We start from the raw sequence: 10,567 nt of genomic DNA, 5'->3' as shown, positions 1-10,567 counted from the left end.
ACCTTGTTTTAAGATGGGACGACACTGCATCTATGTAGGTAAAGTACTTTGAATACTACCTGAAGTACAGTAAGCACTCTATGAATATAGGCTATTATTACTGTTCTATTCAAGACTGATCTCTTAGAACACAGGGTATATACCTTGATTTTAGGACCACCCATTTTAATTCAAGATCTGTATCACTATGTCTGGAAACAGAGTAGTGACTGTCTTGGTTCAGTTTACAACGTGGCTCCGATTACTTTGTTGAATAAGCCCTAACCGGAAGAAGGTTGGGCAATGGAAATTTCGATTTCAAACCCATCATACTCACTTTGAGCACCCTGGGCTCAGAAGCTGGTTAGACTCTCAGAAAGAAAAAGAATTTATTCAATCAAATATCGTGCGCAGAGAAACAACATATCACTTGTTAATTACAGAAGTGACTAGCGCTGATCCAGGCATCTCTTTTATTCCCTTCGGCTTATGGCCCAATTAACAATTAGCAGTGACTGATGTCCTAAAAGGAAGCTTTCTGTCTGCACTACTGGCTTTTCTCAGGAGGAGTTACAAATAGGAAACTTGACAGAGTTTAGTCATGAAAAAAAAAAAAAAATTAAAACTACAAGAAACCACCTGTATTACTCATACATGAAATATATTTGCAAAAATTCTAGATAACACCAACACACTCACTGACTTTATTTATAAAGAGAAAAACAAAACAACTACTCTCCCTAATTTCAGAAAGTTATCAAACGTAACAGAAACTACTTTTTTCCATGCTGAAAATCCTTAAACACTTATTTAACTAGTTAATATTTATAAGTTCAAATAATCACTCCTTCGGAGAGGAGGTCTCTTATGGAAAAGACTCCAAGCTGAGGAATTAAACCGCATTGAATGTTTCCCCGACAAAGAGCAATTTTTCCTTTTTGCACAGGGTGCCTGTCATGATAAACAGAGGTAGGTCTTCTAAATTCACTGTCTCTTTGAGGATAAACCGCGATTTGGATTGGACACCATGGTAACCATCCTCCAAACAAGAAAACACAATAATTTTGAGGTAATGACAAAAAAATTCAATAAGCTTTGCCGGAAAACCATGAATCCATATCCAGATCTGATCTCTGGTTTTGCTCTTGATTGATGGATAGCCCCAAATATCCTCTATAATGTCATTCAAACTACTTCTCAGAAAAGTCTCAGGTGTCCATTATTTATACCTCTTTATGTAATTAATTGAATGTATGTCCCCTGTCACGCACGAGTACATACATTTTGGCCTAAATTAGCATAGCTGTTAGTGATCAAGCTCTTCCTACAAAACAAGCACTAAGCTAAGAATTTTACAAATACTATCTCATTTGACCCTCATGATCATTCTCTGAGGTAGATAAGATTATCACCTTATTTATCAATCAGTACATTTCAGCTTAGGGAAGATAACCAGGCTGCCCACAGCCCCACAGCTAAAAGTGGTCTGACTTCAGAGCCTGAGCTCTGAACTACACTGATTTAAAAATCGAAATGATCTCAGTGGCAGGCATCCAGATAGGCAAGGAAGTGTTCTAGAAGCTTCCCTGCAGGCTGAAACCAAAATGGTAGGCTAAAGAGCCGAGCAGTAGTAGTCACTTCTTACATATAGGAATGATAATTCTATCACTGAATTCCGGTGGCATTTCCAGACCTACTTCCCATGACCCTTTAACTTTTTCTAAGAAGAGAAGCACAAAAGTATATGGCCTTCATGAAAGAGAGGCAAAAGCATGCAGGGAAGCACGACAAAGTGTCTGGAATGTCATCACTACTCGACCATGGCGCATTCCCATCTACAGCCAATGTTTGTTTCTCTGGTAGGAGGCTGATAAAGACCGGGGAGGTCCCATGGCATCATGTCAGGTTTGGGCAGGGTGAATAAACATATCTGCCACATCCCAAACACCAGCAAACATGTGGAAAACCTTTCAGGTAGAAAGCTGCCATATAGGATACATGAAAGGAAATGCGACTTTACCCTATTTCGGAAGTTACTGAAACCTAAAGACCACTGAGGCACACAATAGGAGCAGGTTTGAGAAAGTAAGAAAAAAAAGAAAAAAAAAAAAACTTATGGAGGGAAAATAGGATTCTGGGGTTGTGTGTTGGCTTCTCCGAGGTTGAAGATAAGAGGGCAAACTGCGAGGCTCAGTGGACCAGCGGCCAGGCCCAGGAGAGCCCCTCTGAGGGACTCCAACCTCTCCCCGAGCTGAGTCGGGAGTAAGCAGCAGAGCTCCCTCAGCACTCCAGAGGGAACTTTCTCTGCTGCGCGGCTTGGTGCCTGTTGGAAAAATTCATGATGTGAAACTGATACCCAAGAGCATTTTTGGGGCACCTATCACACGCTCAACCAAACCCCAGCATGGGCTGTCGCCAGGAAATGAAGATCAGATCACACTGCATTTTGAAACGATCCTGGGTGACTAAGCAAAGAGGCCATGTCCACCATGAGCTCTCCAAGCTACCAGAGCCACCAGGACCACAAGGGCCCTCAACCTACGATACGTTTCGGGAAGGCGTTCCAGGGCCAATTTCTAGACTCAGGCAGCGAGGGCCAGATGCTGTCTAGATGAACTGACGGCCTCGGGGCAAATGACTCATTTTGGCTTCTACCAATTAAAAGGGCAAGTTCCCTTCTATTCACTAAGTCCCACCATCCCTCTCCCACAGGGCACCAGCATCTCAGAGAAAAACGGAAGAATCAGATAATTCCACTAATCCTTAGACTTTGCTGTCTGCTCTGGGAAGGGGCCTTCACAGTTTGGATTTCTTTTGTTATATGGAGAATCCAGCAAGGAATACAGTGTTCTCTACCTCGCAGGAATTGGCTTTGCACATGGCTTTGTAAAGGTGATTTCTGACGCCACCGTTCTGTCACTGTATCTTCATCTATAGTGTGAGGATAACGACTCCATGACTCCCTCTCATGGGTCATAAGGTTTTTCCGTTGCTTTGCCTGCTTGTTTGTTTAAGCAATAATGGGAAAACAAAAACGAAAAACAAAAACAAGAAACAAAAAACCAAACCCAGCGATCCCTGAGTTTTATAAATACTTCTGTCCCTTTGGGCGGATTACTACTATCTGGTAGTAGATAATTTAAAACATTGAGACAACTTAGAAGCAGGCTTATATTTCAGATTCAGAAAAGGAGAAACAAGTGGGCTCTTTTGAATGGCATTTCTACCACTACAGCAGTGACCACTGGCAGTTAAATGCCCTTCACAAACTATAAGTCCAGGGAAGGCCGTATATCCTTTGTCAGGCAATGGTGTCCACGGATTACACTAGAGAATAAGCCCACACCCTTTAAACCCCTGAAGCGGCACCAGCCAGTTTCTCAACACTTCATCTTTGTAACCTGGAAAATAAGAACGTCTGACCATATCTTCTCCGACCTCCTTTTCAGCTGTAAAAAAAGGGCACTGTTGCCCCAACATTTATAGACGATCTACCATGAACAAGGCACTGTAACAACTAAGACAAAAAATGGATAAAAGCTAAAAAAAAAAAAAACCCGCAAAAAAACAAAAAACAAAACTTGAAAAAGGGTAAGGCCAAGAGATAAGAAACACAACTGATGAATGGATAAAGTTTAAAATGGACAGACTATCCTCCCTGTCCTGCAGACCTGGGTAGTTACACACACGTGTATAAGTGTAATTACCAGATAAGTTCTGTGACACACCCAGTGCGGTGTGGGCACAGCCAGGAGGAAGGGGATCACTTCATTGCTTCTGATTAAGGGGATCAAAGCTGGTCTAGGCAGCCGGGTGCATTGGAAAACAACCTTGAAAGATGCATGGGATTGAATCAGTTGGGGATGGCTAGAGAAGTCAAAAATAGTAATGATAAAGGATATTATGGTTAATTGTTATAGATCAGCCACTTGGCACAATAAATAGCACTTAATAAATATGTGTTCATCTATCGGTGGCCACCAGAGAGAAAAGAGGAAGAGAGGGCAAGAAGGGAAGAAAGATAAAGTCATCTAGCAAAGTCAGTGAGCTGGAGTGTGAGAGGTTCAAGGTCAAGTCTGGGGGAATGATTTAATTTCCTGATGGAAATTAAACGGGGAAAGAGTTTCAAAATCTAGGGCACAGTACCGCAGCCTACAAATGCACATTTAATAAATACCTGTTGTTCGTGTCGTTGCTATTACATCCTGTTTATGGCTATTTTGTTTTTAAAATAAATATTCCAGGTATAAAATAGATTACAAGCCCATTGTTCACAAATTAATCCACTACTACATATCACATCTGTCTATTATTGCTACTGATTAAATATAGCATCGTTATGGCAAATTTTACCTTTCCCCAGAAAAATAATTATCGCATAGTGCATATCAAAATCAAAACTGAATACATTCTCTTGGGAGGGAGGACAACCAGCTTGTGAAAGCAGCAACTCACCACACGACCTTGGGAAAGGTGTCCTTAGGTCCTTATTTGTAAACACAGAGGGTTGGGCCAGATGATTTCCCAGGCCTTTCCCAGTTATAACTTGATTATAAGCTGCACAGGCATACAGTTAAGGTGAATTACTGACCAGTCATACTTGTATCACAATACAGTTCATGGATCACAGACTTTTAGGAATTTTAGTATTAATTCCTGTGATGATTAACATTTATCACCCTTGGGGACTTCATCTACAAAGTACACCAGCTAAGAATACAGCAGAGCCTGCAAGTTTGTTCCACGTTTTTCTCCAAAAAAAAATCTCCGTGCCTCTTATAGATGTATGGCTCATAGGCTCCAAAAAATAAACTCAGTAGCTCTCTTCGTAACTCTGAAACTCCTTCTTCCACAACAATAGGAAAATGGACTCTTGAAATACATGGAGACTACTGTGTGGATGATGAAACTATTTTCTTTGGAGCAAAGGACTGTGGGACCTGTGATGTTGCCTAGTGGGTCTGTGCTCCCCCGACCATCTGGATCTGATTGCTGAGGTCTCCTCTCCACTCTCCTCTCCAGATTCAAACTCCTCATCTACCGCGTGGAACAGCGGTTTGGGCCGTAGCGCCTCCCTTCTGCCCCTGCCATCATGCTCTTCTTGGCTGGTGTTTCTCTGATAACCGAAGTGGGATGGTTTCCCTCCTCTGGGTAAGCTCTTCATTGGGATTATCTCTTGCGTCAGCCGTCTTTCCTGAAGTATCCCTGCTCGAGAGTGTGCCTTGAACATGATGGATGGGAGTTCTGAATCGCTGCTGTCATTGTCTAGGAAAATATGACAAGAGGAGGAAAGAACACAACTTAAGATCCGAGAGAAGACTTCATATCTGCATGGCAAGAACTCAGAGTGAAGAAGAGTCCTTCTTGATGTTCTAACTCTCACATTCACCTGGCTGATCTTCTCTGCCCCAAGGAGGGCACCCAAAAGAAGCCCTGTTGTGGGCCGTGTTATAAATAAATAGAAATGCCTGGAAACCTGTGTATCAGGCTAGACTCCTGCAGGTAAGTAAGAGAGTTTTTTTTTTTTTTTTTACAAAAGCAGATCAAGTGGCCAGTAGGCGCAAAGATGCATTGCACTGTCAAAGACCAACACTAAACCGAAGGTTCCATGGCTAACAATGATATGAAAAATTTTTTTAAGTTTATTTCTTTATTTCTAGAGACACAGAGAGAGAGAGTGAGAGATCGAGCAGGGGCAGGGGCAGGGAGAGAGAGAATCCCAACCAGGCTCTGCACTGTCAGCACGGAGGCTCAAACTCATGAACCATGAGATTATGATCTGAGCCCAAACCAAGAGACAGCCACCTAACCAACTGAGTCACCCATGAGCTTCTAAACGGTTGGTTTGTTTTTTAATCAGTGCTTACCGGAAAGCATGAGATCTGAGTTTCATCCCTTTGACCTTGAAATAGCCAATCATGGAACAGGGAGAGCAGAGAGCCACAGCAGAGAGTCATGTGTGGCACAACAAGAGTGATTAGATGTCCTCCTTTCAAGAGAGGTAAGAGGGTGCACAGATTTCCACTGGCACGTGACAGCAACGACAGTGGTAGGAATGTCCATGTATTGAGAACTCATCATGCACCTGTCATTGTGCTAACCACTTTACATCTGTTGTGCCATTTAGTCCTTATCGTATTTGTTGGAGATGAGTGAATTTAGCATCCTTATTTCAGAGGTAAAGCGGCTGAGGTTTCGCGATGTTAAATGACTTTCAGTATCACACAGTGAAGAAGATGGGACTGCCGTGTGCACAGAGTCTGTCCCACTGTGCATCTGCTCTCTGCCAGGCTGTGCCTGGCTCCCTGATACATGCCCTATGCGGGTCGGAAGGGTACACCAAGAGCGGAGGGAAGCCATTGGGTATCTACATGACATCCCCTCTCCGATGACCTTCCGAAGGGCCTCCTCGATGCCTAGGACATTGCCTTTTCCCTATTTCCCTGTGCACCCATCTTCAAGGGAGTATTTTTCACAAATCTCGTTGATTCTCATTTCCTCAAGTTGTAACCTTATAAACTTGTCTTTCCTTTATTTTTTTTTTTTAATTTTTTTTTCAACGTTTTTTATTTATTTTTGGGACAGAGAGAGACAGAGCATGAACGGGCGAGGGGCAGAGAGAGAGGGAGACACAGAATCGGAAACAGGCTCCAGGCTCTGAGCCATAGGCCCAGAGTCCGACGCGGGGCTCGAACTCACGGACCGCGAGATCGTGACCTGGCCGAAGTCGGACGCTTAACCGACTGCGCCACCCAGGCGCCCCTGTCTTTCCTTTAAATATTCTCTCGAGACTCTAAGTATTTTAAGAACTTTAAATCTGAAAGCAGGGTTCTTTGCCCCACTCTCCATTCCCTCCTAAAAAAACAAAACACAACACAAAAGAAGAACCCCACAGTAATATGCTCAGAGGTTTACACATGACAAAAGGTATTTAGTCATCGGAAAAATTTAAAAAAACCTGTTCAATTGATGTTTTTCTAAATGTGATTGAATTATCCTGAGAAGGTAGCCTGGAAGTTGAGGGGGATAGGGGACAGGAATCAACTGCTTTGAATTAAAAAAAAAAAAAAAATTAGTTAAGTGTATTTGTCCATTTTTTTTATTACTTCCCTTTAATTTGTGCTCTACCATCTGGCCTGGAACACGAGTTCCTCTTGATTCTTTGCTGCTTGGAATATTACTTAAGAAAACAATGGCCTGGATGCTTCTGCCCTCAAGAGCAGTTCTTTGGCTCACTTTCATCTGCCCTGTCCTGGTTTCCAACCCCTCCTTCTGAGTGTATGCTCCCCTCAGCCCAAAGATCATAGCCGATGCTTCCTGACCACCTCTGCTTATTGAAAAGTGGGTTCCAGGGTGCCTGGGTGGCGCAGTCGGTTAAGCGGCCGACTTCGGCTCAGGTCATGATCTCGCGGTCCGTGAATTCGAGCCCCGCGTCGGGCTCTGTGCTGACAGCTCAGAGCCTGGAGCCTGTTTCAGATTCTGTGTCTCCCTCTCTCTGACCCTCCCCCATTCATGCTCTGTCTCTCTCTGTCTCAAAAGTAAATAAATGTTGAAAAAAATTAAAAAAAAAAAAAAAAAAGAAAAGTGGGTTCCAAGCACTGAGAAGGGTTTTGAGCAGGTGACTTGCAAGATTCCACTCATCTCAAGTCAGTAGATCTGTCCAAAAGGGGAGGAAGAGGGCAGCTGAAAGTGGAAGAGGAAGGAGGAAGAGTGGGGGCTGGGCTCTGTCCCAACTGCACAACCTCCCACAGGTCAGCACTCAGGCCGGCAGTTCCAGGGAGAGATCAATGGAGACCTTGCAGCAAAATCTGCGTATCTGTTATTTTATCTTGCATTTTAACATTTGGACTTGGGCACCCGGGGGCAAGGTGAAGGAGAAGCAGAACAGTGCTTCTGCATAGGGCAAGGCAGAGCCTGATACCCAGGGGTTGACACTGGACTACCTCATACAATGTGTGCTCTTTAGAGACCCGGATCTGGGGTATAGCCCCCTCTCTTGCCTCTCCTCATGGTTTTGTTTTAATTCTGTTTAATTAATAATGGTACTTTAGGGGCGCCTGGGTGGTGCAGTCGGTTGAGCGTCCGACTTCAGCCAGGTCACGATCTCGCGGTCCGTGAGTTCGAGCCCCGCGTCAGGCTCTGGGCTGATGGCTCGGAGCCTGGAGCCTGTTTCCGATTCTGTGTCTCCCTCTCTCTCTGCCCCTCCCCCGTTCATGCTCTGTCTCTCTCTGTCCCAAAAATAAATAAAAACGTTGGAAAAAAAAAATAATAATGGTACTTTACAATTTACCATTTTAATCTTTCCCCCCCATTGTAACCATTTTGAAGCATCCAGTTCTGTGGCATCAAGTACATTCACAGAGTTATGCAGTCAATACCACCGTCTTCATTTTTTCCCAATCCACATGGATTGTAAGCTGTCTCAGAGCAGAGGAGGGGTGTCTAGGAAGGCCATCTCTGCTTATAACACCAAGTGAGCCTCGGCTCCTTGAAAAAGAGCATTGCAAGAGTATGTGGAGCCCCCAGACATTTAGAGTAAGGAATGCTCCAACACTGGAGAGCAGGGGACAGTGAGGAAGGCAAATGCTCCCCAAGTCACAGCCTGGTTAGTCAGGGACTGCCTGCTGGATGCCAACACTCCCTCCGTGTTCTCCCCTAGAGGCCCTCTGGCCATTCCTTGACTTGTCCAGGTGCAGAAGGACTTCAAATTTGGGGAGAATGTGGATTCAAATAATTGTGCCCGGAGACACATTAAGAACTATCTCAGTCTAACCCTGATTATTATAATTCTTGAAAACTTATTAGGGATAAGTGATCAAATAAGTGCCACTTTGAAAGGATGTACGCACCCCTATGTTTACTGCAATGTTATTTACAATAGCCAAACTATGGAAGCAGCCCAAGTGACCATCGATTGATGAATGGATAAAGAAGATGTGGTGTATATACACGCAATGGAATATTCAAATCCTTTATGATTCACTCGTATGTGGAAATTGAGAAACAAAACAAATTAACAAAGGAAAAAAAGAGAGAGAAACCAAGAAGCAGACTCTTAGTTATAGAGAACAAACTGATGGGTACCAGAAGGGAGGTGGGTGGAAGAATGGGTGAAAAAGGTGAAAAGGATTAAGAGTACACATATCTTAAAGAGCACTGAGTCATGTATAGACTTATTGAATCACTATATCATGCACTTGAAACTAATAATAGTGTATGTTAGTTATACTGGAATTAAAATTAAAAACTTAATGAAATAAAAAAATAAGTTTGACTTCATTACTTACTCTTCTCATATCTCTAGGTGAACAACTATTTAAAAAAATTTTTTTTTAAATCTTTATTATTTATTTTTGAGAGAGAGACAGCGTGTGAGCAGGGGAGGACCACAGAGAGAGGGAGACACAGAATCTGAAGCAGGCTCCAGGCTCCGAGATGTCAGCACAGATCCTGACGCGGGGCTCGAACCCATGAACCGTGAGATCATGACCTGAGCCGAAGTTGGATGCTTAACCGACTGAGCCACCCAGGCACCCCTGTTAACAACTATTTTTTGATAACCTAATAAAATTTTGAACCAGTTATGCACATTTGAAAGAAAAAAAGTGCATTGGGACTAAGACTTCATTCCATGCCTAGTTTAATTCACGTAGAACCAACGTTTCTGAAGTGTTGTCTTTTCTTTCCAAGAATACCTCTATCTACCCATGTCAAGCCTTCTTTGATGTTCTTCAATAGTATTAATTGTCAATGGCTAATATTTCCTGAATATTTACTTGGTTCCAGGCACTGTTCTAAGAGTTTTGCATGCATTGTCTGGCTTCAGCTTGAAGCAGAACTGTTGTATGTGGGAGGTACCAATATTCACCCCTTTACAGAGAGGAAATGGAGAAGTGGACTTTTATGTTTTCTTCATATAAGTCCTATATATATTTTCCTAGGGTTTTATTATGTTTACAGAAAATAAGAGTGAGATGCCTTTTAAGGCATCTATCTGAAGAATAGAATCCTTTGACCTAGTCATTTGATGAGTAACGTAAACACATTTCCAAATGTTAAACAGCCTCCACTTCTGGAATGAATCCCACTTTGTAAGGTGTAGTATTTCTTTAATGTCCTGCCATATTTTATTTATAATGCTTTACTTAAGATTTGCACATGTGTGCTCATGTGAGTTTGCTATGTGGTAATCTCCTGCTATGGGAGCATGTGATATTGAAACGACATCATAAGAAATGACCATGAGAATTTCACATTTTCTATTCATTCAAGCAATGTAAATAGCAGCAGATTACTTGTAGCAGGAAGGTTTTTAGAAATTAATTATTATAGGGGCGCCTGGGTGGCGCAGTCGGTTAAGCGTCCGACTTCAGCCAGGTCACGATCTCGCGGTCCGTGAGTTCGAGCCCTGCGTCAGGCTCTGGGCTGATGGCTCAGAGCCTGGAGCCTGTTTCCGATTCTGTGTCTCCCACTCTCTCTGCTCCTCCCCCGTTCATGCTCTGTCTCTCTCTGTCCCAAAAATAAATAAACGTTGAAAAAAAAAATTAAAAAAAAAAAAGAAATTAATTATTATAAACCCTACAATGGT

The 10,567-nt window shown here is 42.9% G+C and overlaps 1 protein-coding gene and 1 long non-coding RNA gene across 2 annotated transcripts in view; one reads left to right on the top strand and one right to left on the bottom strand.

The window, feature by feature from the left end:
- Positions 1-349: 349 nt before the first annotated feature.
- The window catches only part of SLC9A4 (solute carrier family 9 member A4), a 71,622-nt gene continuing 61,404 nt past the window's right edge, over positions 350-10,567 (bottom strand). Inside the window, exon 12 of the mRNA XM_040454113.1 lies at positions 350-5,244. Coding sequence (XP_040310047.1) covers positions 4,889-5,244 — 356 coding nt within the window. The 3' untranslated portion in view covers positions 350-4,888. The remainder of the gene's footprint in view (positions 5,245-10,567) is intronic.
- On the top strand, positions 5,019-9,400 carry LOC121016449 (uncharacterized). Its single transcript, XR_005784276.1, has 3 exons — positions 5,019-5,130; positions 5,249-5,481; positions 9,338-9,400. It is a non-coding gene; the product is annotated as an uncharacterized LOC121016449 (long non-coding RNA).

Source organism: Herpailurus yagouaroundi, unplaced genomic scaffold, assembly GCF_014898765.1.
Source record: "Herpailurus yagouaroundi ecotype Mexico unplaced genomic scaffold, PumYag 210, whole genome shotgun sequence".
NCBI classification, from domain to species: Eukaryota; Metazoa; Chordata; class Mammalia; order Carnivora; family Felidae; genus Herpailurus; species Herpailurus yagouaroundi.
The sequence above is the reverse complement of the archived record's forward strand: the minus strand, read 5'-3'. Positions and strand labels throughout refer to the sequence as shown.